The following is a 27,637-nucleotide window of genomic DNA, read 5'->3' as shown; positions in this document are numbered from 1 at the left end:
CTCAAGCGGAGAAATGAAACAGATACTATTCAGGTAATCTTGTGGCTTTTTTGTGTTATAATTGTTGATGAAATTTATTTAAGTAGAGTCTTATGCTACACTGCCGGAGAAAAACATAAGGAAAAAAATACAAGAATAAGAGAACGTAACGCTTTGTGTCGTTATATGAGTAACTGACTTCTTAATAAAATTGTGACGACGACGAATTTTTATTTCATTTACCGACGCAACTTTTTCATAAATAACACTGTATGGAATACTACTAGAATTGAGGTAGGTGTGACACAGTGAAAAGACAGCAGTCAATGGAAATATACCGGATGTTGCTATAAGTCTCTTAATTACAAGAAACGTTTGGAAACAGCATTAAAAATTTGAATTGAACGATATTTATTGCAGGAATATTAACTAACCTGCACGTTCCATTTTAAGTTAAATAAAATATTAAAATAGTGTAAACATTCAACGTATGATATAGCCACGTACAGTGGCCGGGAGAACACTTAGTCGTTAAGGCATAAATATTCTGGTCCAATCACGCGACAAAGAAAATAAGGTCGAAGCCGATGATGATACTGAATCGCAACGTTTACAACGTATAGATATGCTGAGGTGTCGAGTAGAGGCTCACAGATAGGATAGATTTGAATTTATTTTTATTCTCATTTGCTTTTCTTTCTAGGAAAGATGTCTAACATGTGGACTTTCACTTTTGTTTTGGGTAAGTCGGTTGCGCTTGTTTAAGATATGTAGTTTTCACTAGCGAGCATGAGACACAGGATGGTTCTCATGTCGCATCAAGATCTAGAGTAGTTTTGTTTGTGGTAAAAAATAATTCTGATTTTCTGAGTGTAAGTTGGGATCAATTCTATCGGCAGAATCGTAAAAATAAGTAATGTTCGAGGCGAGTATTCTGTCAGCAAGTTCACGTAAAAATAGAGGCAAAAGTAAGGGGAAATCAATAACATTATTTATACGAAGAACAGTTGTAGGAAAGTTCAGTGAAATTCATTGGCTCTAAATAAAAATCCTATATTGTATACCTTGATAATTTCTCGTTTCTTCATAGTGTTAGTACCTTTTAGCAGCTCCTCTATTTTGATCATTACGACTGACCAAAGAAATGATATTGTGCTTATTAAGTTTGAGGAATTTATATGCACCATAAATTAGTTATGAATAGCGTTACATTTAGGCCAAGGTTACCATCCATATTCGTGAAAATACGTACAATCTGAAGGAACCTGGTTTTTTGGCCACCGAGGGTAATTAAGAGAGTAATTTAAGAGTTTTGGTAAAATTTCGAGTAAACTATGCAATTTTACCGATGAGCATTGCAGTCTGGCAGTTTAAACTATTATGCACACGGAAGCTATCCAAGCCTAACTAAGGGCTATTCATAACAGTTCTCGATAAGATTTAATGAATGTAACCGAAGAAGTTACAATTCATAGACCCAACGTTTCGACACTTCTGTCTAGTGCCTTCATCAGGGGTGATCTAAACGCTGCAACAAGAGGTCCTTTTATATAATCACTAATTAGCGGCCCTTTTTCTGACGAGGTGTAAATAGGCGTGAGGAAGCAAACCACCATCGTCACGATTTAAAGGAGCGTGGGCGGAGTTAATATGCCAAGCCTCCAAACAAAGGCGCTGGTGGTAACGCCGATTAGTGGTGATAATTTTAGAATTGTTCCACCCAATTGTATGGTTAGTTAGGCATGTATGCTCCGAGAAAGCTGAATTTTACTTTTTGCAAAGGAAAACCGCTTTTTGGTGCTCTTTTAACCGTGTACCAAACTGACGTTTGGTCTGTCCGATGTATTCGTTGTCACAGTCATTGCAAGGAATAGAATAAATGGCGCCGGTTCGTTGTTCTTTCGTGACAGGATCCTTAGGTTTGGCGAAAATATGCCCCAAAATCTGGAAAGGCCCACGCTAAAGGCCCACGCTCCTTTAAATCGTGACGATGGCGGTTTGCTTCCTGACGCCTATTTACACCTCGTCAGAAAAAAATCGCTAATTAGTGATTATATTAAAGGACCTCTTGTTGCAGCGTTTAGATCACCCCTGATGAAGGCACTAGACAGGAGTGTCGAAACGTTGGGTCTATGAATTGTAACTTCTTCGGTTACATTCATTAAATCTGCAAACCAGAGTAGCATCAAACTATGTCTGATTGTCCACCTGGTTGCCGTGTGAACTTTAATATAGTTCTCGATAAGAACATCGTTACTTGCGTAAAGTTTGTGTATGAAATCCACGCTTACCACATAGATGACTAGGAACATTTGACCCTTGTAGCCAGCATGAATCAGTTGTTAATTATTGACGTAGGAGTTTTGGGTTTACATTATCGTTTACGCACACGATAACAGAGGCTTAAAAAACGAGATAGACAGTCATTAATGAACTAATTGTGCAAAGTATGTATACTTATTCCTCTGTGAAATTATGTTCTTTGTTACAGTTGCAATAATAGCGGAAGTATACTCCCAACAAAGTTTTCCATACTTTGATACAACCCACCCTCTTCAGGTACAAAAAGGGAAATATGTGGAAATAGAATTGGGGCTATTGATGGACCCTGACACACCTGGAGCACCTTGTGCAGATGAGGAATATCTTGAGATCCGTGATGGGTATAATCAGTCTGGAAATCTTTTGGGTGTATTTTGTGGAAGATACGTTCCTCCCTTTAAGCTACGTTCCAGTGGACGGAACATGTGGTTAAGATTTTCACCTCGCCGTAGATACTGGCTATGGCGCAGATATTATGAGGGAAAAGCACTAAATGCAACATGTAAGTATTCTTGGGTTTTAAGAGCGACGGTCAGGAAATATCGACCAAAATCTTAATTTCGTGGCAGGACTTGAAAAATCGCTTTCTTTCGTTTTTTGTTCATAAGTAGCTTTTAGGTAGATAAGATACCTGATGTGGATTGTTCCCGCCAAAAGCTTTTTATTTTTTAGAAAAATTAGAATATCGGTTTTTGTGGTCGGAGTCACAAAATTGGCTAATCATTTACGTGAAATTTGCATACATCAACTTGCCTCTCGCTCGCAAACAAAGTCGCACGGAGAAATTTGGACACTTTATTTCAACAGAATCACTGATCGTCTTTTACTAGAAGATTCTTTTAGAGCAAAAGCGACACTCACCCAGCAGAAATTATTCAAAAATGAGGAATAGGTTTTATGGATAACAAAAACTCCGTTTTGTTATTGATTTTCGACGGCAATATTGCACATACGGTATAACTCCAAATTGACTTCATTCTAGTTAAATCCCACATTTAGACATACATCTAAAACATACCCGGGAATTAGCTTGGGTTATTGAAGGAAATCTCTATAAGGCGGTATCGAAGTTAAGGAATTTTCATGGTGGGTCGGCGGTAATTGTGTAAACACTTCCAGTTTCGAAATCCATGAAAGTGGATATTTGATCCCCAAATACTTATTTTTCTTAATCCTTGTGGGTTTTACAGTTGCAAAGTTGCGTTTCTACTTAAAGGGTGAGATAGAAAAGCCAAACTGGGTGAGTTTTGGCCATTTTGAGACGCTAAACTCTTTGTTTCGTGACTAAACGTGATATTGGGGAGTCGATCAGTCACGGAATCACAATATTAACAATGCGTTTCTTGACGGCGTATGAGAACAGTGTAAGGGTATAATTGAATGAGTAAAACAGCAAGTTTTGGAAAATATGGCTCTCAAAACTCGGTTGCCATGGTAACGTCAATGCTGACGTGCAAGTCACGACGACTTTAAAATGTCCCCAGATGATTTTTAGGAAAAGTCGCTGGGTTTGGTGCTCAAAGCTTGAGTGGTTTCGAAATTAATCAACTTTTAAGCAAAGGGGGCTTCAAACCTTTCCCGGTCTAAATAGGGTTAAGGGTGTGAATAAAATAGAAGAACGTATGGAATGCCACGAGTAAACGTAAAAGCTAAACCTCGCTCAACTTTTACGTTTACGTGCGACCTTTCAAACATTGCCTCTATTTAAATTACGTGCCTAAAAGCTACGTGTGTATGCACGTGAAATTTACGCGACAGTGGGAATCCACCCTTATTCACCTACCTAGACGTGAGCAGTAACCAATTAGAGAGCACTCATGTAGTAGGCAGTCGAGTAACATTCATAATACACCTACGCCAGGCGCGCAACAAAGTTATTTCCCTTTTTCACTTTCTTATTTTACCGTGAAATCAGTCTTGAGGTACCGCTTTGCCTCCTTTAAAGCTTCCTTTTGTGTTTTTGCCCATGTAAGACCCATTCCGTTTTCCCCGAGCTGGTGCACAACGTTCACAAGATCTTCAAATGCCTGCGCACCAGAACAGCTTACGTAATCTAACCCTTGCAATGACTTGCGAGTCGAAGTGGAACAAACATGCAGAATTCTTAGCAGTGTACTGCGACTCATGGGTGTGAAATCATGCTCGGCAGAATATTTTTGGTACTGGCAAACGATTCGTTCAGGTATCATGTTCCGTACCACATTTGGAACTTGGACGACCTCGTTAGTTGACAATGTTATTGTCTTGGCTCCGAATGGAAGATCTTGAATTACATGGGAGCTTGTGATAAAGTCTAGGAAATGCGCTAATTTTGCTTCAGGTATGAATAACTTCGTTTGTACATTGGTAGGCACCAGTTTCCCACTGCCATGGACTGCATCATGCTGCCTGGCGACCTTAAACCGATAACTTGTCAGGCCTGGGATTCACTGTTGAATTGTTGCCAAGCTAACCTTATCAGCCACTATGGACAATATCTGCTTGCGAGAATCCCTTTCGTTTGCATTTTTGTAGCAGTTTGCCAGCGTGAACATCAATTCTTTATCCAAACCACTAGAACAAGTGTGATTTCCAGTTTCATTTTGTTTTGAGGACATAATAGATTCCCAGAGAAGATCTAGATCATTAGGCGCTATTTCACCAAGAACAGCTGAAACCGCTTGCTTGGCTTTGCGCTAAGGTGGTCAATAGGTTCTTCCGACTTCATTCCTGTAGTGCTTGTCTCGGTTTCTTCTAGGAGGGTTGATGGTAAATATAATGACGTTCCTTGTTCTAGTAAGTCATGTGCTACCACCGAACAAGGAGTACTTGCAGCAATTGGAAGGTTACACATCACGCCCTAGACAAGGACGCAAAATAAATATAACGTAAACCGTATTAAAAAAAATTAATTGGGTTCATAATTATCAAAGTTAACCAACACTTACACAAAGATCAATAATCCCTCCTGATCTTTGTTGCCTTTATTATGGACTAAAAATAAAACCTTTTTTGCTGCCTTCATTTATCATAAAAAGTGCCTAATTTATTACATAAAATTCCTTTCATTATGACAAATAAGTACGAACTTTAAAGCGAGTAGTAAAGGAACCCGGGGTGGTATATTGGAAACCCGCAACGTTTTTCTGGGCGTTATTCACCGTATCCTTAACCTTGAGAAAATCACATGAACTCGTATCCCTGGCGGTATAAGGTGGAGGGATGCGTGTGTGTAGGTGGGGGCAAGTGGAAGCAAAAATGCAGTTTTTTTTAAATGAACCCTTTATTCTTTAAAGAACAATTTGGCCTCAGCTTACCATCGCGGACTACGTGGTCTTTCACTTGTTGCCACTGCTTCAAGTTCTCAGATTTTGGTGAGAATAAAAATAGAAAATCCGCTAAATAAATTTCAACTGTGTGTAGACGCAAGGGCGACATAAAATGCACGGGGTATTAAACCTCTTCATTATCTGCGGAACTAAGGAAAAACTGACGTAGAAGGCACAAAATAAGCATATGGCATTGTTTTCTTGGATACCAGCACACAGTCTGAGGTATACGAAATCGGTTAATTTGTGCTCTCTATCCCTATTCGTTACATTTCAAGGAAAGGCAGTAAGGAAACGGGGCCCGCTCATGCAGATTTTGTGATGATAAGGTCCATATCCATTTTTTTTTTTTAATCCTTTTTGCCCTGCGGGCCTTGTTTGGTGCCACTGTTAATAACACTATTTCCATTGAGTGCCAGTTCAGAACTTACAGAAGTCTCAATGATCTCAGTTTCCTCGTAAGAAAGGTTCTTGGTCTCCGGAAGCTTTGTGGGCAGCTCCCCTATTTTCTGCATGTCAAGATTAACCCGGCAGTTGCGACGCATACCTGTTGAGTGAATCGATGGAAAATGCAGGTTTTTGCTGATACGATATAATCACTATTCTGAACAACCACGGTCTTAATTTACACAAGTAAGGGAACCTGTTTTAAAAAACTTAAATGATAGATTTTCCTGCCCTTTCCTATACTTCAACTCTTCAATTCCCTACCCTTTGATATACCTGAAGCCTGATAAAGGTACCCTTTAGGGGCTGTCTCCCTGTAACTATCTATAAGCCATCAGGGAATCTGCTTTAAAAAGCTGTAATTTTAGGAGTCCGGTTTAGGCTTCTAAATTTACCTTTTTGCTGCTACAATCACTAATATAAAATGTTAGAATAATGAAAGGAAAAGAAACATGTAAATAAACAAAGGCTATTGAATTTACGACCGTCACGGCTACTTAATTATTGAAAAAGTCAAAACAAAAAAAAAAGAAAAGTGCTTACAAAGTGCTTTAATTGAAGTGTCAGATTGGACCGCCTTTTTAGAGCTGGTCTGTTTGGTTGAAAAAGATGAAAAATGATGTATACATACCTGAACCAACTGGATTAAAAATTCCCAGTTTCTTCCATATCAAATAACAAGCACTTTTGCCAAGTCCTCTTTCTGCCTTTGCGTTTTTTGGGCTTGTCCGCCGTGCTTCGAGATTGGCGGAGGAACTCAGCACAGATTCGATCCTCCACGCCACCCAATACCAAGGGATGAGCAGTGCCGGAGACAAATCGTTAATTCCGAAAGGTCTAACTCCGAAGAAAAGGATGTAGATACTCTTCCCAAAATAAGTTCGATTTCGGTTTCTACGTCAGTTATTGACAAGGAAGACTTATGACCCACGGTGTCTCCTTTGCAGTTCAGAAATGGAATGACCTCAGTTGATCTGCTCCTATCTCTGGGGTCATAAGAGTAAGAACCGCCGACTAAGGAGCTAAAAGAGCACTTAACGTCCCTGATGACATAAAACTGGCAAAACAAATTCATCCTAACTTCGCTAATTAAATATTTCCTCTTTGCATTTAATTGACTAATTCAATTTACTACTGCTAGTAAACTGCTTCGAGCTTTAGCCAACTCTGTCATTTCTTCAACAAATAATAGAAATGAATCCTCACAATTGAAGAAGATATCAATTTAAAAAAGCATCTATGATTTTTGTCTTTCTGTTCCGATTCTTCTGAAACCAAAGGAAGCGGAAAAAACAAGTATAAAAGTTAAACAGGTTAGCCGAGAGCTAATCAAATTACATCCTGATATTTATCAGGGAAAACATCTTACACTGAAAAGGAAAACTTCCACCTTAACAATGAGAAAAAATAACATCTCTTTGGCCGATTACCTTTTTTCAATAAAAAAGGACGAAAAGCTCACACCAGAATCGTTTTCAGTACGCTTTCGTGTATATTCCGGCCTGCTGTGTAAAAACTCCGCTTGACGTTACGGTCACGCAACAAGAATTGTTTACTCAGCCGTTGTAAAAAATTTGAATGAATTACTGTCATTTCAAAACCTTCGCGTAAGGCACTGTAAAGAAAACCCATGCTGATTCTAACATATTATCAAGGAAAACCTTAAATCCCTCTAATGACATAGTTAAAGGAAAATCTGAACTATACCACATAGTGAAAAAAACATTTGAATTAAGGAGGTATTTGCGGGATTTTTCACGTTTGAAAATACAGCTCTTTCCTGCGCGTTGTTTGCTTTTTATGAACAACAATAAAGATAAGTCATATAGTTTCTGGGAAAGTACGGCACTCACTCTATCAAAATTCGGTGTCATGATCCTTTGAATCGTTTTTCCTTGAAGACCAAAAGCCAGTTTAAAATATCAATTTCACACTTGCTTGCGGGACCTTTCGGGATCGTCGCGGGTCAAATTTGTTTTTTCTCAGTTTTCTCAGAATTAAAGCGCTCCGGAAGAAAAAGAAATACATTAAATTTCTTCTATTCTTAGTAGCTTTTAATAGTCGGAAAATAAGCGAAATTCATTTTTCAACTCTTGCCCCTCAATGGTCGATATTTCCTGACCGCCGCTCTTAATTATTTGATTTACTTATTGGCTTATTGGCTTAATTTATTGTGGATGATATGTCTTACTACGTTTGTGCTTAGATACCACCAACCTGAAAAACGTCGCAAATACTCATCAGTTTGTCCTGCTCAATCATTCGTCATCTTTGTGGTGCCCGGCGGAAGGTGGACCAGCTCCTCGCATTGTTTGGAGAAAGAATGACGCTGTTGTGCAAAACAGCACTAGTGTGCGACTTCAAATCAACGTCACTGAAGAAGAAAGAATTACAAATTACAGCTGCGAAGTGGACGACCAGATGGACAGGAAAAACATCAGTCTTGTTGTCGAGAGTAAGTCTCAAGTTACATCTTTACTTCAAGGGGATCTCAGTTGTTGTGTATGCTTTTGGTAAACCTTACTCTTTGTCTTATGTCGATTTTGGGAATTTTTCGTTTTAGAATAAAACCTTGTACAATTTTATTCAAAGGTAACCTGAAAAGTCACATTTATGAAGTAAAACACAAAATAACTAAGTTTCTTTTTTTTATTATTAAAAGATTAATTTTCATGCTTTTGCCTTTAAAAAATTATTTATTGACTCGATTGGCCGCTACCTAAGAAAAAGCGCCACATGTAAGAGTAAGGATATTGAAAAGCGCGGCATCTAAGAGAGTGGCGTTCCTTCAATGTACCGTAACAAAAAGACGGCTTGTTCACAAGAATTGCGTCTTTTTAATAGCCACTGTTTTGTCTTTCAACAAACAACGTGGATTTTCTTGTCTAAGGCGATCTTGTCACAAATAGATTACGCTCGCTTTGCTCTAAGCCGATTATTTATTGAATGCATTCGGTGCAGTGTTTTTCTTATAAACATTGTGAAAGAAGTCTTGAGAAAACTAAATTGTAGCAGCCGTTGTATCTAACTTAGCAGTCATAGAAGGAATAGAAAGGGACTCGTGTTTGAAATTATAATGGAAGTCAGATATGCAGTCTGTTTCTATTATGAGGGGGATTGATAGACTAATTAGGAAGAACTCCTTAGTACGGCTTTATTGCGTTTAATATCTGTCAAAGAAATGTATCATACCTTGATCTTTCTTCGCGTTGGAAAGAATCAAACCAGGTCTCAAATAATGTATTGCTCATAACTTTCTTATTCTTTAGTTTTCATCGATTTCTGACCATTATTAATTAATATTTATATAACTTGAAAAACGGAAAAAAATTGGTTTGTTGTATACAAATTGTTTTTTATCGGTTGATCACGCTGAGAAACTAATCCATATAACATAAAAAATGGCGAACTGATTTTCCCTTTCTCACGTGACAAAGCGTGTTGAAAATAATACTGTCTGCAATCGATCTGCATTTAACAACTTTTGCTGTGATGCCATCAAAAACCGTGCTGTTCAAACTATTGAATAATCGCAAAATCGTTCAGAATGGATAAATAAACAACTAGCAAAAGTCGCAAGTGACGTCTGTGAGGTTGTCCCCAAATGTAGCGACCAGAAAGTAATGCAAACACCTGCTGTCAATTTTCATTTGAAAAGTGATTAGTTGACCGTACCCATTGCTAACCTAAAGGCATTCACCATTAATTCGACCACGCAAGAGGCAATGCGCGCAATAAAATCAGTGTATAGAAAAGTGAAAGCCGTTTTCCGGTTAGGCTAGCCATCTTTAAGTCGTTCGCCGTCTACGTCACATTAGGAAATTGAAGATTAGTAGGTTGGTCTATTTGAATCTATTTGAAATAGGGAATTTAAGGGCCGGGTTGCATTAGAGAGAATTAAAATATTTGTTAAGTTTTCGCGAGCCAAACATTGGCAAAAATTTTTGCAATTTTCAATTTTTGGAGGCGGTCGCATCAAACTAGTATCCTTTGATCAAAACTTCATTGATTGACACATTCGTCAATCACCAACCCATCTCCCTCTACTGAAGGATAAAGAAAAAGTTCTCGCTCGAATTACTGGGCAAGAATAGATCGTCATCGAATGATTATCTTCGCAGCTCTCTTTCTCAGCAAAACAACGTTGCGTCTTTTATCTTGTTGGCACATTATCAGCAGGCTTCCATGCGGCTAGTATCAGTCTTAGACGTAGAAGACGAAGACTTCTATTAAATAGAGCTCGCTTTCGAAACCGTCCTTAGTCGAGGTCTTCGCGTACGGTGGAGTCATGGTTCGAGCTTGGGACCATGTATTGTATTTCGCTTCCTTTTTTCCTGTCGATCTTTTTGGTTGCAGCTTGCACCACTTGTGCTGGCTTCGATGATTCCATTGGAAGGAGAAGTACTCGTTAAAGCCGATTGTTCTCCAAATTGCCGCCGATGACCGGGCCCAGGGTACGAGTCAGACATTCGATTAAAAACGTCGCTCAAATTCCTCGTTTCCTTCAAACGAAAACTGAGGGTCAGATGTCCTGCCATCGCGTGCGCCAAACTACTTCAGCGGACCACAGCGTATTTTTCCCGCTTAAATTTTATGTAGACATGTCTTGCGTACAATGACAGCTAAATGGTTAAAAAACAAGATTGTCCGGTGTGCTAAAAATTGGAAGCCTGCGAGGCAGGACATCGGCTTCTTTGAAGATTGGCGAAATTTTGGCGATCTGCAAAAAGTTGGCAAGGTTTTAAAATTGAGGATAGCACTTATTTTACACTACTTGTTGACAGATTTTTCGCTAAACAAACAAAAAAGCTCTAATGCGACCCTGGCCGTAGTAGGTTCAGTCTATTCGAATCTACGTCGTAAAAAAAAAAAAATTAACAAAATTTACACCGGATTGACTTTGCTACTCTCCTTATCTTCGAACAGATCAAACGGAAAATACCAAAGAACAACAAATCCCAATAATTAAGTATTTTAGATCATTTTCATACATGGCCGATAAAAATCATGCTCGTGATTACAAAGAGCTGTTTTGCACCAACGGCTGAATAGAAATATAAAATGTGATGAGAAATATGTCTTCATTTCGATGAGAGAGCATTTTAGTTTTGGATGGTTTTGAACAATGCTCAGCTAAACGGATGGTATACTTTGTAACTTGCCATCATCAATTTGATTCGAACAAACAGATATGATTCAAATATAAATTTTTAATGGAAGCCTGTTTTTGTTTGTCAGAGTGCCCTCAACAGTGCCAATGCAAAGTTCTTAAAGGTAACATGAAGAACTTAGTATCGGCCGACTGTGGAACGAAACAGCTTCAGTCAATTCCAGAGAAAATTCCCCGAGCTACAGGAAAACTGTAAGTTCTTAATACATCATATAAGTTTAGGTAACGACATGATTTCGAGTGCAATTTGATGTTAATAAATACAAAAAAAAATTTTCAAAGACAACAAAATTGCACGAGTCCGTCTTTGACAGATTTACAAGTGCGCTTATTTACACCAAATTGCACTCGAAATCATGACGTTACTTGTTAGTCTTGTTAATGACTTACATATGAAAAACTCACCACAGAAGTACGTCAAGAAGGACGAAATTTTGGCAGCGCGCACTAATAAGAATTTATATGAAAAATGCAATCGTTTTCATATAAATCTGATTTTTCCCTTTCTATCTGCATTCAGAGTGTTGAAATGAAAGAAGAGCCAACTGATTTACCTTAGAATGTAAAAAAAACCAGTGAAAGCATATTCAATGTATTTGAAAATGTTGTACAGGTTAATTTCAGTCAGATTTACGCAGGAGTTTAAGATATTGACTTTGTTTTACTTTCGATCAAGATTTTCTCTACCGGTTTCTTTTTTTGAACACTCATTCGGTAAAAACAGATGACGGTTTTTCTGCTAGCTGCTGATTATCCTTTCACAATTTGAGTTAAACTGACTTTCTTTTTTGTTGCAGCACGCTCTCAAACAACAAATTGAAGAATTTGCCGAAGGAAGTTTTCAGCAGAAATTCTAATCTGATAAAACTGTAAGTCATATTGACTTTGTCAACTTCTTTTTTATTTTGACGTATTGAAGATTAACGGATGGAAAATAATGTTTCATTCAGTGAGGTTCTTCGGGTGCGTTTCGCAAATCAAATTGCATAAATTTCGCAAATTAGCTAAATTCATGCATCATTGATTTACAAAATTTACTTTAAAAATTATTATGTCCGCTATTCCACGTAAAGATCCACACATTGAGCTTGATCATGAAAATATTAAGTTAGACCTTAGAGCCCACCTGCAAATGTTAAGTTGGTGAAAGGACAACAAAAACAACAACACCAGCAACTACAACCTGACAAAGAAAACCCGTTGAATGTAGTGACGAAATCAGAGTCAATCTATCATTTCTCTTCGACATAACCAAAGTATTTCCAGAGATAACCTCCATGTGATATGTAATTTCTGAGTGATGAGTAAACTTTGATAAGGTATCTATGTCGGACCATCAATATCAGAGTATTTATTCTTTTACTCGATTCGAACGTAGAACATTAACACTGACGGGCGAAATGACCCTCACATGGGAAATAGATCATCCATGATAAACTTGGAAAAAATTCGTCCATCTTTACTATATTTTTAAAGCTCTCTTCCGGCTCTGTAATACTTTTAGGTAGAAAAAACTTAATGCCTTAAGTAAAGCAGCTTGGAAAGTTACACGGCGAGATAAGTAAAAGAAAACGATATTGAGATCAGCTGAAAATTTGGACTTCAGTAAATTTCTTAAGTTCATTATTTCATATCGTACTCAAAGAACACTTACCATTGCAGTGTAAAAATACTCGAACTAAACAGAGAATCGTCGATATATCTTAGATCAGCTTTATACAAAGTGCTCTGCATGAGAAACATATCAGTTTATTGCTAAGAGCCAAGTAGTAGATCGGACCCAGTTTAAGCCTTCGGAGCTAACCTCTATATTCATGGGAAAGAAGTCACTTAGAGCTGTTACACAAAGTGAGACAGAATTACTTCTTAGCGCAGCATTGAAATTACTATAAGAATATAAACACTTGCTTCTGATCCTTGCTGTGGAGGAAAAATTGATGTTACATGTATTTACTATCCTCTAAGATAGCCAAAAAACATTTCGGGTGTTTCCGTGAGCATCATTACCATTGCATATTTATTTATTTTTTATTTGCTGGTTTTGGTAAACAACAAAAGCGTTGGTCAAATTAAGCTCTGGTATTTTCGAAAATTATCTTTAGTATATAATTAATCATTTCAAGTGTACACGCTCCCTTTGATCGAGGCCAAGTGAAAGAAAATCGTTTTTGGTCAGCTCATTACGAAAACCCATGGCCGTTACGGAGGCTTTAAGAAAAATTCCTATTTTATGTAAACCCAAGATTTAATGAGGTGGGACATTTTATTTCCGTGCCGCAGAAATTCACAATTTTAACTATGCGGTATTTTAAAAACAACCTTAAGTTTAACTGAATGAGCTTGTCACTCAAAAGCGAGTTTATTGATCACACCTTTTCTTCATGCCAAACTTCAATTAGCACATAAAGAGGTAGGTTTGTTTCAGTCTTTGAAAACAAAAAAAGCTTGTAAGGTAGTTTCAGCACTATCATAGCTTTTCGATAATTTATGGTGGGTTCAAATTTATTCCACTGATATTTTTAAAATTTTCTAAGAGCTAAGTCATGATATGCTGACTGGTACTGAATAATCAAATCTTGGGTTCACCGAACTCGTTTTTGGGTGATATACACGGAAAGCTAAAACTAGATTACACTGTAGTAGACTGAAGTGTTGCTATGGTAATCGTTTGAGCCAAAAAAAACTGGTCAAAACTTGTTAAGCAATTGTTCACCACGGATATTCCTCGTGGATGTGGAATTGGTTAAAACGTTCAAATCGAATTGTTGGAGGAGGTTTACTGATCTATTAGTTTATAAAAGTTATCTTGTTTGAATGGTCACTGCTTGATCGAAAAGGTGAATGGCAGAAGGATAATCCTGATGAATGTACATTTCATCAGATCTTTTCAGCCATTATGAGATCGGCAAATGGTTTGAAGTTAAAGGAAAAACTCATAGCTGATTCATTTGTACGTGAAGCTCAAATTAACAAGCACCATACGGACCGTGCGAGTCTCTTATATATTTGAAAGCTAGGCAATTCAGGGTACCAGTGGAGTAAATAAAATAATTAAGTAATTTGGTATAATCAACTGATTTGATAACGTAAGTTGGTTACCGTATATAGTTTCAAAGCTAACGTTTCAAGCGTTAGCCCTTCGTCAGAGCAAATCGCTAATTTACGTTATCAAATAAGTTACACTCTTCCACCGACGCAGCATCACAGTTTCTTTAGAAACTTACTCCCTCCATAAATAGTTAATTGATTTGTTAATTTGTTCCTAGGGACTTGTCCAAAAACAAGTTGCAGAACTTGCCAGCAGGGGCCTTTAGTAACAACACAAGACTGGAATATCTGTAAGAATGACGTTTCTTTAGCTTACGAACAATCATTAATGATTTTATAATCACGTGCCGATGTATAGAGACATGATATGGGCTTTCACATCAGAATGAGTTGGAATCTGAACATCCTGTCAAAAAATATAAAACAATACAATATTTCTTAGATTGGCAACTTCTCTTGTGCAACTTAGTCCACTTACATTTCATATTTATTTGGAGTCCGGTAAGAGTCTTATCTACATTCCTAGGGGACTTAAGTGTAGCATGGTAACTGGATAACAAAATGTCGTTTATCATGGTTAGATCCAGTTATGAAATTAATTCAAACAATACAATTCGATGATGCTCACTATGTGTCACCAACTCGTTCAACGTGATGACATAACTGGTAAATAATCTTCGCTGTTTAACCCTCTTTAGCCCATTGAGTCGATAATAAGGTTTCATATTCCTGAGGTGGTGTGATTTTACCAAGGAATGTTTTTGCTTTAAAACATGCGTTATCCATTGGGATCATGGCGTGCCTGTGACATAGCAGTTTCGATTCCGGGTACAAGTTTTTGTTTTTGTTTTGAAAAATTCTTATAGTTTTATCTTTAGACAGCTTATTCAAACATTGAGCTCTATCATAGAACTTTCCTCGCAAAAGATATTAACTTTACGAATATCCTTTAGTTTCAAAGCTTAAACTTAAACATGAGTTCTGGAGATGGTCCAGGTGGTAGTCTTAGGGTGGGATTTATTTGAAATGTTAACGTCTCTAGGACAACCCCAGCCTAATTGAATTGGAGGAAAATAGTTTTTCATTAAAGTAATCTTGTCCCTTGATCTCTAATTTCGTTTCCATGAAGGTACACGCATGAATAAGTAATTAAGATAATTGATTCAAATCCTCACCCCTCTTAAATGTTGTCTATGCTCCTCCTCATAAAAAAACTCACCAAAGTCAAATTTCCGCTCTCTCAAGCAGGACAGCTACCCAATCATGTTTCTTGGGATTAGCTTGAGGAAGATTTCAGTTTTTCGATTTTTTCTAGATTAAACTCTATTTTTCATATCTTGATGTTGCTTATCAAATGGATGACACATGGGAGGGAGTTAAGAAAGTTCAATCTTCGCGCCGGCGTCCATCGGGCAAAATAAGTTTTTCGATCCACTATGCGCTTGAAAAACATTCTCTTTCGCACAGCTGACGCTCGAACTTAGCTCCAAAATAACCTCTTACTGCGGCTCCATCATCGTCCAAAGTTCAAACATTTTTTTTAATGAGCCAATTGTTTTTCCACCCATTCCTCGTCTTTTTGTAATCACGCTCTTTTAAACTGTTTATGCATGCGCCTCTCGATAAACTCTGTCCGCTACTTCATCGACATTTTTTACCCATTCCGCATCTTTACGATCACACCTTATTTGTACAATTACCTCTCGTACTGCCCATGAAACTCCTTCTGATACTTCTTTGAGCCCAAAACGGCTTCGTAAACAATCAAACTCACAAACATTCGCGCTCTAGTTGCATGGTTTTTGTTTACAACTTCATAAACGGTATTTCATAGACAAAAACTTCCGCACCGTTTTCGATTGACCCAAAATAATGTTTCAATCTATTTCGCGTCCTTTTGAAAATGACGATTTCATGCACTGACGTTGCAAGAAACCTATACAAGAAACCCTCTTTGACATTATCAACATTCGAAGCTCAAAAACTGGGCAGGCCAAAAAATTTTACGACTCATTCCTTGTCTTTTTGAAAACCACACTTTTTGCGCTTTTGCCTCCCGTACAAGAGATTACATGTTTTTTGCTCCCGTACCAGCCGTAAAACTACCTCTGCTGCCTAAGAGCTGTGTTTATATGTTTATTTCTCTTTTTTCGGAAATATTCAGTCATAAAATGAACAAGTTAAAGTAGACGATACAGAAAGTGATATTAACAACCTAAACTTTGAAAACAGCGCGACGCTTTTCTTCTCTCCACATACCACGTTGCTTTTGTCTTCCAACCTCTTGGGTCGCGTAAATACCCAAGGATCCTAAAATTAGGCAAAATTTGTTGCGCAGAAACAATAACGCCTGAAGTGGTCACCTACAGGTCCATTTTCGACCATGCGATTGAATGGTCCTTGAGGAAAACGAACAATAAGCGGTAGTACTTTAAGCGGTGAGGACGGCAACTCCGAGGAAGCCGTTCAAAATTGAATTTATTCATATTCGACTTTAACACTGGTCAGTTTAAGTTTCGAATATACGACCAGTGAGTTTAAAAGGAATCTAACAAAGGGTGATCTATAAATGTCTCCTTCATTTCTTTAAATTTAAGCGTTTTAATTTTAGGCAATGAATCTGATTAGATTATTTGCCTTCTCTAAAATGTGCACCCCCACTCAGAAAACAAAGATGGTGTGAAAGTGGTGGGCAGATTGCTTTGAACGATATTCAGTTTTGCAATAGGATCTCCAGGGTAGAGAAATGTCAAAGCAGCTATCATCCGTTAATCTGAATTGTAACCCGGCAAATGAGAACGTTTCTGGAATTTTGAAAAGTATCATGAGCTTTCAAGATGTAGGAGAAGATGTCCATCACAGGCGGCATAATTCACGCTCTGTTGTGATGACTTATTGGTTTCAGGGATTTGTCCAAAAACCAGTTACAGGATTTACTGCCTGGAGTGTTTGCTGACAGGGAGGTTTCTTCTTATGGGCAGTTGATGCTGTAAGTAAGAAATAGCAAAATAAAAAATGATAAATCATTTCATTGACTAGAGGACAATTGTGGAGTTTTAACAAAAAAAAAAAAAAAAAATAAATGAATAAATAGAAAACAGTGAAGAAAAACAATTACGTCGAGTTGTAACCTCTCTTACGCAGCCCAGTCCATTTATTTTAAACAAGAGGCCTTGGTGACCTTCACAAACTTGAGCTTCCCTCTATGATGGGGGTGTTACTAAACAGAGTAACGGGGCAAGGAGTAACGGAGTAACAAGAAAACGAGTAGCAGAACTATGCTCTTGTATATTAAGGGATTTCGGAGCAATCTGAGACAGAAACACCTCGGGATTTACTTAAGTTTTTCCAATCGCTCCTCACCTTTAACACGCGAATTTTATAACGTCGGTAAAAAAAATGAACTCACGTTTCACCAACGAATTTTGCAATACTCTAAAGTAATTTATTTTGTTTCTTGTTGTCAAAACTATCTCGAAACTGAATATGGAACACAGCGTTAAATTAGTAATAGAAATTTAAAAAAATAAGCCGTTGTCGTTGAAGTTCTCCAGACAACGCAAAGTTTGGATATTTCACGTTGTTGTTTTGCAGAGGACGAAAAGAAATTTACAAAGGTTTATAGCGGACGTGCACAGCCATTTTTCTGCTCATTACACCTTTCGTTTAGTGACATTGCCGTTGCCGTTTCCGTCGTGGTTTTCTTAAACTCCCTATTATCCGGGAACACAACACTGTTTCTCACAAACCCACGGAGCGGCAATGACCGTAGCTTTTGCCAATATATTCTTCATCACAAAAATAGAAAAAAAAGTATTATCAACCAGAGCACAACTAAACCGCTTGTTTGGAAGAGGTATTATGACGACATTTTCTGTGTGTAGGGCACAACCAAACACATAATAGAAGAATTTGCAAGACGGGCAAACATGTACCACCAACCACGATCAAATTTACGGCGGAAATATCAGACTCGAAAATTATATTCTTTGGCATAAGTCGTACTTGAGAAAGGTTTTCAACTTTTCTACGAAGAAAGACCATAGAAATGGGTAACCGTAACCGGAAAGGAAAATTATGTAGTCGAAGGAATATAGAGCCTCACTACTGAGAGGTAAATGTCAGTGTTTTGAGTAAATTTGAACTGAAGTAAAACAGAAATTAGAGTGCATGTTTACTGCTCAGATAAAAAGATATCACAATCATGTGTCCTGTTGCAGAGAGCTTCAATAATTTGCAAAAATATATCACATCAAATTGCAAATTTATCGTGTTTCAAATCGACAAAGTTGTTAGAAGTAATTTCCTAACACTCGTCGTTCAGTTGACTATTTCTTTTATTCTCTCTTTTATTACGCAAGTTAATACAACGGGGACTAGCTCTGATCTCTCGAGGAAAGTGTGGGTCACCGCTTATAAAGGTGACACTTACTGAGCTGTCAGTCTCTAACCTTCGTCATGCTTTTATACTTAACTATCGAATCACACTAAACTACGCAGAACGGAGCTCGCATACTAAGTAGATACCTTCGCGATGTTTACGCTTTACAAAATGTCTTTCTAACTTAAATTTCTTGGTCTTACGGTCAAGTTCGGGAAAAATAATAACAAGATTGACAACATAAAAATTACAATAAACTTACCAACAGAATTAAAATCATACTTGAAAAGATATCTTAAGAGGAAATGGTCCTTGAAGGCTGTTGAATAACAGCAGAATAAACACAAAATTCGGAGAAGAAAGGGCGCACCCAAGGTACCACCCCTAAAAGAGCTACGTGCCAGTCGTATAAGTTATCTGATTACAAATTCAGTGCAAAGATGAAAAGTACTACATGTTTACACCTTAAGTCACCTTTAAGAAAAAGAGGTGTCGAACGTGCTGAATTAAAATTTAAAAACCATTTTCCGGATCGGGAGTTCGACATGGATTTAGCCTAAAAAAGAGAATAGTAAAGTATAAGAGAGGGTTATATCCAGGAAATTCCTGTACAGGATCAATTTTTATAAGGTAGAGTCATTTTCTTAGTAATTAATCATCTTAATAACATAATGGAAATATACCGATATCTTCCCGCAAACCGCAGTTTTCGCAATAACATCTGTCTCCATATCAAATTCACCATCACGATAAGGAAAAGGTAACCAAACTCTACCTGTAAGATAAGATCGCCAAAAGCAATAAGAAATGATCAACTGGCTCATTACAATGTTTACTGAATGGCTTATGCTAATATTAATTCAATTCATTTTTAACGTTCAAACAAGTGAAAAAACACCTATGATGAAAATTCTTGCTAAAAGCCAATTTTGTCTTTTAACATATTTTCCCTCCTCAGATGGAGCTGTCCTCAGCTCCAAATAAGAACTCTTTGCGAAGGTTAAAAACAAAATTGAATTTAAGTACCACGAAATGAGATAAAGAAGAAAAGAAAAAGAAAGACTTTGTTATTATTGTGTTTTTTTTTCGTTCGTTTTCCATTTGCGTTCGCTTATTTAGTTACTATTTATTGTTTTTGTCATTATGACCCAAGAATAAATTTGTGTACGAATTTGCTGTCAAGTAGGAAGAACCATAGCACGATAAATTGATGAAAAGATGACATCTGTGTTACATGTGAGGTAGACATAATAGTCCTTGGGTAATTTCGGGAAATTTTCACTCCAATTCGGGCAGCATATTTAGAGACGGAAGAACTAAAATTTCATTGTTCAGACAATCATTTTGAACTTGGTCTAGTAAAATAGCCTTCGGCTTTGTTTAAATTTGAAAATATAGGAAATGAACCATTTTTTAATATTATAGTGATTGCATAGGTTAAAAATTCCGTAAACGAACAGAACACAAAGTGTGAAGTGTACGATAGCTGTGATATAAATTATTTAAGCGAGTCTGCTAAAGTTAAATCAGACTTTTTTGACGAATAAGGACATTTTCAGAAGAAAAAAGTTCTCAATTACTCATTGTATCCTCCACAAAAAATAACATTTAATCTCTGTTTGATAGTCTTGCTTGAACCAATTTCACTCAGTAATATAACTGACCTCGGGGTGCAAGAATGATTATAACTGACCTCGGGGTGCAAGAATGATATTCCCTTCAAACGGTGTACTCTACAGGTTGGTCGCAGTGTGAAAGTCTTGAATGGTAAGGCCAAGTTCAGAGCGAGAACGTTGTTTGCTTCGATCCAAAGAAGAAAAGCAAGTCAGGAATGGTCTCGTGTGGCCCTAAAACTGACATTGCAAGAGTAGTGAAGAGAATTTAAATAAAACTAAGTTTCCCTTTTTTTTTTTTCTGTTTTTTTTTGTGTTCACGCAAACTTTCTGAGGAAGAAATATCGGCAAATTTCCATTTTTTTTGTTATTATTTCAGTTGTTTCATAGCTACAGTGTAATAAACGCTTTATCTCCGAAAGCTAGGTAGCGTATGGTATAAAAGTGAATTCCAAAGCTTGGAATTTGCTTAACTTTGCATCGTTATTTGGGCAGTCTTCATTTTCAGAGTCGCATGGAAGATTACAGTCCCTAAAACTCAGAATTTTGATTTTGTTTCCCTCGGCGTGCGAAATCTTGGTAGCTCCGTAAAAATTCGTTTAAAACCCAAATGTGGGAAGCTGCGTTCATACCATTGATTGCCTTATACTCCTAAAAATTTTGCTTTTCGTCCTAGTTTTGAAAACGAAAATTCTTGCTAGGTGCCAATTTTGTCTTTTAACAAAGTTCAGGACTGACGAGCGTTGACAATAACCCCGTGATTTCTTTTATTTAACTCGATTTTTCCGAAATCTGCCTGCCCTACCCAAGCACTTTACAGTGATTTTGATGTTTTCGCTCATTGAAAAGGATTTTCTTTAATCGCAAAAGTCAGGGTAGTACTAAGAAATGTCCCCCAACGACAGATTTTATCCACTAAGAAAACACATCTCGGAAAACTTTTTCCAAGTGCAACTAACGCCTATCACACAAAAGTGTACAAAGGCAAGAGATTTAACCAGGAATCGACCCAAACAAAGAGACAGAGACCTTCCAATGCAGGTGCCGAGAGGAGTTTTCTGAATAAATTTCCACTGAAATGCTGTATAGCATGGCTTCTGCAAACTCTCAGCTTGTTATCTTGCCAATCCTTAAGGCTTTCATTTCGTACAGGACAACCTCTTGTCGATGGCTTCGTTATCGCGAACATGGAATGATAAGGACAAAAAAAACGTAGCAAATAGACGACAGATACTTAAATAAACTAAATAAGGTTATAAAAAACCGTTTCTCGGTCAAGATTGCAAAGATATATTTAGCCGAATAATATCACATATAAGTTGGCCTCCCTTTTTGTTATACAGAAAGTGTTGAGAATGGCCACTTCACAGCAGTGCATTCTGGTTGAGAGAGATCGTTTAAAGAACGCTTGTGGTATACAACTACTGGAACACTGCTGATGAAACGCTTAAACGAAACGGTTTTAGCAAAAACGAAGACCCCCGAGAGCTAAGACACAAATTAAAAAATTCAACATTTCAAGACATCCTTTAGAAAATAAATAGTGAAGGACGGCATGTGGCTACTGGTATAGCACAAGTTTTAACACATTTTCTTATCTTATTGCAATTCCATTTTTTGAGACTTGTTTCATACCAAAAGGCATTTCGCGATATAGAATATTCCGTCATTCCGTGTCTTAAGATATTCCACCATTCCTCGCATCGCAAATTTAGCGGCTCTTTCGGCATAAGCTGCTGATTCAAACAGAATAATGCTCTCTTTTTATGAAAAAAAAATTTTGCAAAGCTTTCATGATGTGCAGATCACAGCAGATCTTTTGAGATATTTTTGCAAGAAAAAGTTTTGATTTCAATTATGCGTCGGTGGATGCCACTGTGAACTATTGTGAGATGTTTATCGTCTTTAGTAGTGTCACGGCAAGAACTGAAAGATTATGTCTTCCGATCCGGGCATCTGATTTAAACGGTAAAACGCTCTCTCTTCGCAGAAAAAAAATCTGCTCTGTTTCACGATGCGCCGATCACACCTATTTCTGAAAGGAAAACACTTTTTTTTTAATCGTGTGCAATATCCTGAATTGATTGTGAGATGATGAACGTCTTTTATTGACTTCCGTAGTGTCACGGCAAGAACTGTAAAGTCGGTAAATATAATGTGCAAGTGGCTCTAAGCTAGAAATCACAAAAAGAGAGAACTCAACTGTGTATCGAATGCATATCGAATGCGAATGTCGAATCAATGAGACACACCGAAAAAAACAATAATTATGAGTAGCATCGGGAAACATCGGGTCGAAATTGGGTCAAGATCAGAATTCTATTGTTTCACTCACTCACTCACTCACTAATTTCGACAACTCATGCGGCTTCGCCTCCTGTAGGAGGCAGTAGCCACAAAAAACGGCTCAGAGGCGCATTCGCTACGAGACCACCAGGAGGCAACAGCTGATAAACCGCTGAGGAACGGTTTAAGGCAAGCGCTTCAACAGCGGTGATGAAGGCCTGAAGACAACCGTTTGATAACTGTCTGAGGCAACCGCTTGAAGACATCGCTAGTGAGCTTTTAAATACAACCGCTATAATACCCCTGATGAATGCTCGACGTTAGCTGCCACAAAACCGCTCATAATGGCATGAAAACAGTCTCAACAATGAATATGGAAGCGATCCTCGAAGTAATGAACACTTCTTAAGCAGTAGTGAAAATATGGCCTGAAAAAAAAAAAATCAGACCTGAACGGGATTTTAACCCATGACCTCTGCGATATCGGTGTAGCGCTTTACCAACTGGGCTAACAAGTCAACTGGGAGCTGATCATTATGTTGGTTCCAAATAAACCCGTGAAGTGATGAATAAATGACCGTAGAATATATGAAAATCATATCGGTGAACTGCAGATAAAGAAATGAATAGGAAAGCGATCCTCGCAGTAATGAATAATTCTTAAGCAGAAGTGAAAATAGGGCCTGAAAAAACTCAGGCCTGTACGGGATTTGAAACTTATTTTTACTACTGCTGAATTTTTTTCAGGCCCTATTTTGACTACTGGTTAAGTAGTGTACATTACGAGGATCGCTTCCATATTCATTTCTTTATCCGCTGTGCACATGTGTGATTTTCATATACTTACAGTCATTTTGTCTTTACAATGTTACTCAGGACCACATAAAGACAACCAGTACTAAAAACGCCCAGTAAAACCGCTATTCTTGAATAGATGTCACTCACTAGAAAATTAGTGCTCGTGGCTCAAATGAAAATTCAGTTAATATTTAGTGTGTTAATAAATCTTCGCTGAGAGTTCTGAAAGAATTTCACAATACATTCATGCGCTAATATCAACGTTACTCTTCATCGTTTTGACTGAAAGATTCTCTCTGGTCACTTGGCGTTTCAATAAACTATTCGGTCTTATCACCAACGGGTTAAAAGAATATAACAACAGGTGATTTAAAATGAGTCCTCCATTTCTTTCAATATGCGAGTTTTAATCATCGACAAGCAATTAATCTGATCAAAGTTTTCGCCATCTTTTAAAATTTGTAGCACTGCTTAGAAAACCAGATGGTGTGTCATGAAATGTTGGCAAATTAATTGAACGATGTTATTTTGCATGAGAATCTCTGAAGAGTAGAGTAACTACCAGGCTATTGTGCGAACGACTACAGTCAAGAAGTTTAGCCACATCGACGGCGTGTCAGGGTTCTCCCACTGGGAAAGGGCAGTCAGACTGATAAATCATATGACAGGAACTTTCATTGAGAACAAGTTGAAAATAGTCACCACCACAGCAGCCGAAATACGAGAAACTGAAAAGCTAATCTTTTTATAAAGAGTAACAACAGACAACATTCAAAAATTAAGTGTACGCCGTAAGGAATGGAACGCTAAAAAACATAAGTAAAAGTTCCCTATTTAGGTTGGATCCGATGATCAAAATCAAGGATCGATCGATGATCAATAAACGGTGAGAGTCGGTGGGAGACTTGAAATTCCGCCTTACCATTCAGCGTTAGACATTCGGTAATCTTAACGGAGCGTTTTCAATTAACATCTTATTAAAAACCAAGGAAAAGCAATGAGCATGAACGAGTTTCGCTCTCATCTCGTGTCGAAAATCTACGTTGTTGTAATGAATATATGTTTTCGCACAATTGACTTATCTAATCACATACGGTAGTGGCGCCCTGAACACGATTTCGAGCGAGGTACTATGGACGGGGAGAGGAGAGAGCCGGGCGGACAAATACGCACTCAGTGAGAATCAGTGGGTGTTTGAACTGGTCGCGCGAATGTCTTCATTTGCGTTAATTGTAGGGCAGCAGTTTTTAGAATTCACGCGTCCACTTGTGAGGCATGCAGAGAATACAGCCAGGGGTTTCATTCGAAGAAGGATGAAGCACTTTGCCAATGGCTGCAAACCTGCTAAAAACCAGTTGCGACCAGCAAAGATGTTGTCTGGCTCGAAGCTGATTTGCGACACTTTCGAGTAACGCTTCTGCGTTATTCACTTTTGCGTTACGATATCGTGATTGACTTTTAGACCGATCATGCGTATTTTGACTGCCTTCTCAAACTATTGCTACGTTTTATTAAATAAACCAGGTCGAAGGTTTTATTTTTCCTTAACCGTTTTTCTTGCTCAATGCGCCTGTAAAATCGCCCGTAATAAATGAGAGATGCATAAAGCTTTTCACGCAGCACAAGTATCAAGTACGTTATAAAATTATTGCAAAATTAAAAAAAAGTAAAAAAAAACAAAACAAAACAAAACATGCGCGTTGCATGCGGTCCATTGGCAACCAGTGAAATCTTGAGTTAAAATTCCGGCAAAATAAACTTAAAAAAAGGGAGGCAGAGGAATATTGTACAGACACGTTCAGACTAATGATCATATGACGCAGAACTACGTTAAGCCGCTTTACAAACAAGCAAAGTCCAAGTGAGGAGTCAGCTCCTGAAACATCCATTGGCATGAAGGATGATAAACGTGATCATCAAGATTCAAAGTTTTGAGCATGTGTTTCAGAATTTGAATGAGCGTCACCCATCCACTATCGTTGTAAAAGTCTATCAGTGGAAAACTTAACAGAACTACATAGTATTTGCTTATCAATTTAATATAAAATAAACTCATCTATGTAATTGAATGAAAAAGGCCTGAAAAAAATTCAGGCCTGTACGGGATTTGAACCTTAATTTCACTACCGCTTGAGTAGTGTTCATTAATGCGAGGATCGCCTCCATATTCATTTGTTTATTCGCAGTTCACATGTATGATTTTCATATATTTACAGTCATTTAGTCTCTATATTACTGCTCAGGACCACATATAGACAACCGGCACTAAAAACGCCCAGTGCAACCGTTATTCTTGTACGGATGGCACTCAGTAAAAAATTAGTGCTCGTGGCTCAAATTCAGTTAATATTAAATGTGATAATAAATCTTTGTTGACATTTCCGAAAGAATTTCACATCACAGGCATGTGCTAATATCAAAGTTATTCTTCATCGTTTTGACTGAAAGATTCTCTCTGGTCACATGGCTTTTCAATAAACTATTCGGTCTTATCACCAGCGAGATAAAAGGAATTTAACATCAGGTGATTTAAAATGTGTCCTCCATTTCTTTCAATTCGCGAGTTTTAATTATCGACAAGCAATTAATCTGATCAAAGTATTCGCCATCTTTAAAATTTGTACCACTGTTCAGAAAACCAGATGGTGTGAAATGTTGGCAGATTAATCGAACAAATGTTATTTTGCATTGGGATCTAAGGGTAGAGTAACGTGATCTAATTATCCACTAATGTGAGGTAAATGCAAACGTTAATGTTAATATTTTGAAAAAGTGTTGGGAGCTTTCAAGATGTAGGAAAACACACATGTCGCATACAGCAGAGTTCACACTTTGTTAAAATGACTTATTTATTCCAGGGACTTGTCCAACAACCAGTTACAGGATTTACTACCAGGAGTGTTCGCTGGCATTGAGGTTTCCATCGGGGGGACGTTGACGCTGTAAGTAAGACTCCTATACTGCAAATCAACGTCAATAAAAAGCAAAAAAAAAACAGAAATAAATAAATTGAAATTAAACGTAGTTAACTATGAAGCCAAACATCCAACAGCTCAAGCCACCGCTTTCTGACCGTCTATAACTGCTTAATAAGATCACATAAAGTCCCTTGTTTCACAAAGCTTGTATTATAGCTGACGCTAACGAAATAGTTTTTTCGCCGTGTTGGTGCTTTTTAATCAGCAAAAATGATTGCCCCTAAGGGTTCCTCAAAGTAAGTGTTGAAATGTGTTTCCAGAGGGGTTGAAAGGATACATCTTTTTTAAGATGATTTTAAATATTTCGTTAAGTTTATCAATTTAATTCAATAAATGAGGCTGAATAAACAATGAATCGATTGCAGTCACGAGCGACGATTATCCTTATGAGACATTTCAAATCGGTAAACAGCTTCAGATGTTTGAATGATGGACCATGCAGGGGTCAAAGGATGGCACATAAAGTTTATCATAACAATCTGATTATTACTTCTTCAAATTTTAGATTTCATTTTCATTCCAGCCAAGTAATCGAAAAATTGTGTCTCATGGTTTTGAAATCATTACCTCTACTTGGATGTGCAGATAGTATCAACCTCAGAAAATGCTAAACAAACAATGCTATTCGACCTTAGGATAATGAAATATTAATTAAGCCACTACGTTAATTTCAGTGAGGCCAATGAAGATATATCCGATAATGTTAAAAATAGTTGCACATTATTTATATCGTATCAGGAGTTTTTTTAATTATATACTTTGTCATGCACCATGCAGATATTCCTTTTAATCTGGGTTATAACTCATATAAATTTCTACGAACTGACTCAACATTTTTCTTTAACACGAGGTTGTTTTGGAGAAAGAGCCATTGTGACTTATTTTCGATCGCTTCAAACACTTGCTTTTTATGCAAAATACGTGAATCAATCAGCACGTTGTGTCGAGATTTCTTTCAAACCGATAGAAAGTGTTTGCGAAATGCCGCGTACGAACGATTACAGTCGACAGAACATGTCTGTGGTGGAGCTTTTCATCGAAATTTTCAAAAAGAAAAACTGTCCGAATCAGCTGTTGTAATACACAGATTTTGAAACGAAGTACGAAACCATCTTTTTACAGTGTCAGCCACTGTTTCATCGGTAGCTCAACTCTAGCTCGTTCATCAGCATGTTTGAAGGGTATCTTTTGAATATTTCCCCATCTTTTATTTTGGCTTGGTTCTCTTAACAGAAATAGAGAGCGAAAATGTTTTCTTCTTTGTGCATTGTTTACGGCGTCGAAGTTTCTCCTGCTCTGGCCCTTTA

At 37.5% G+C, this 27,637-nt stretch overlaps 1 protein-coding gene and 1 pseudogene across 2 annotated transcripts in view; one reads left to right on the top strand and one right to left on the bottom strand.

Moving 5' to 3' along the window:
- Positions 1 to 27,637, bottom strand: part of LOC149050645 (uncharacterized) — a 404,897-nt pseudogene that overhangs the window by 364,102 nt on the left and 13,158 nt on the right. The gene's annotated exons all lie outside the window — the stretch shown is intronic.
- LOC149050650 (uncharacterized) lies at positions 109 to 15,603 on the top strand. Its single transcript, XM_089198248.1, has 6 exons — positions 109 to 721; positions 2,471 to 2,803; positions 8,263 to 8,511; positions 11,295 to 11,418; positions 12,024 to 12,095; positions 14,493 to 15,603. The coding sequence occupies exons 1-6, from the start codon at positions 688 to 690 to the stop codon at positions 14,566 to 14,568; spliced, it is 888 nt and encodes a 295-aa protein (XP_089054374.1). The 5' UTR covers positions 109 to 687; the 3' UTR covers positions 14,569 to 15,603.

Source organism: Pocillopora damicornis, chromosome 2 (genome assembly GCF_964200805.1).
Source record: "Pocillopora damicornis chromosome 2, jaPocDami1.2, whole genome shotgun sequence".
In the NCBI taxonomy this organism is placed as follows: Eukaryota; Metazoa; Cnidaria; class Anthozoa; order Scleractinia; family Pocilloporidae; genus Pocillopora; species Pocillopora damicornis.
This window is presented reverse-complemented; position numbering and strand designations above follow the sequence as displayed.

What these genes read in the sequence shown, in the direction of transcription:
- LOC149050650 (XM_089198248.1), top strand. Translation starts at nt 688, where the DNA reads ATGTCTAACATGTGGACTTTCACTTTTGTTTTGG. An exon ending in CCCCGAGCTACAGGAAAACT is followed by an intron (nt 11,419 to 12,023) that starts GTAAGTTCTTAA and finishes TTTTTGTTGCAG; the next exon opens with CACGCTCTCAAACAACAAAT. An exon ending in AATTCTAATCTGATAAAACT is followed by an intron (nt 12,096 to 14,492) that starts GTAAGTCATATT and finishes ATTTGTTCCTAG; the next exon opens with GGACTTGTCCAAAAACAAGT.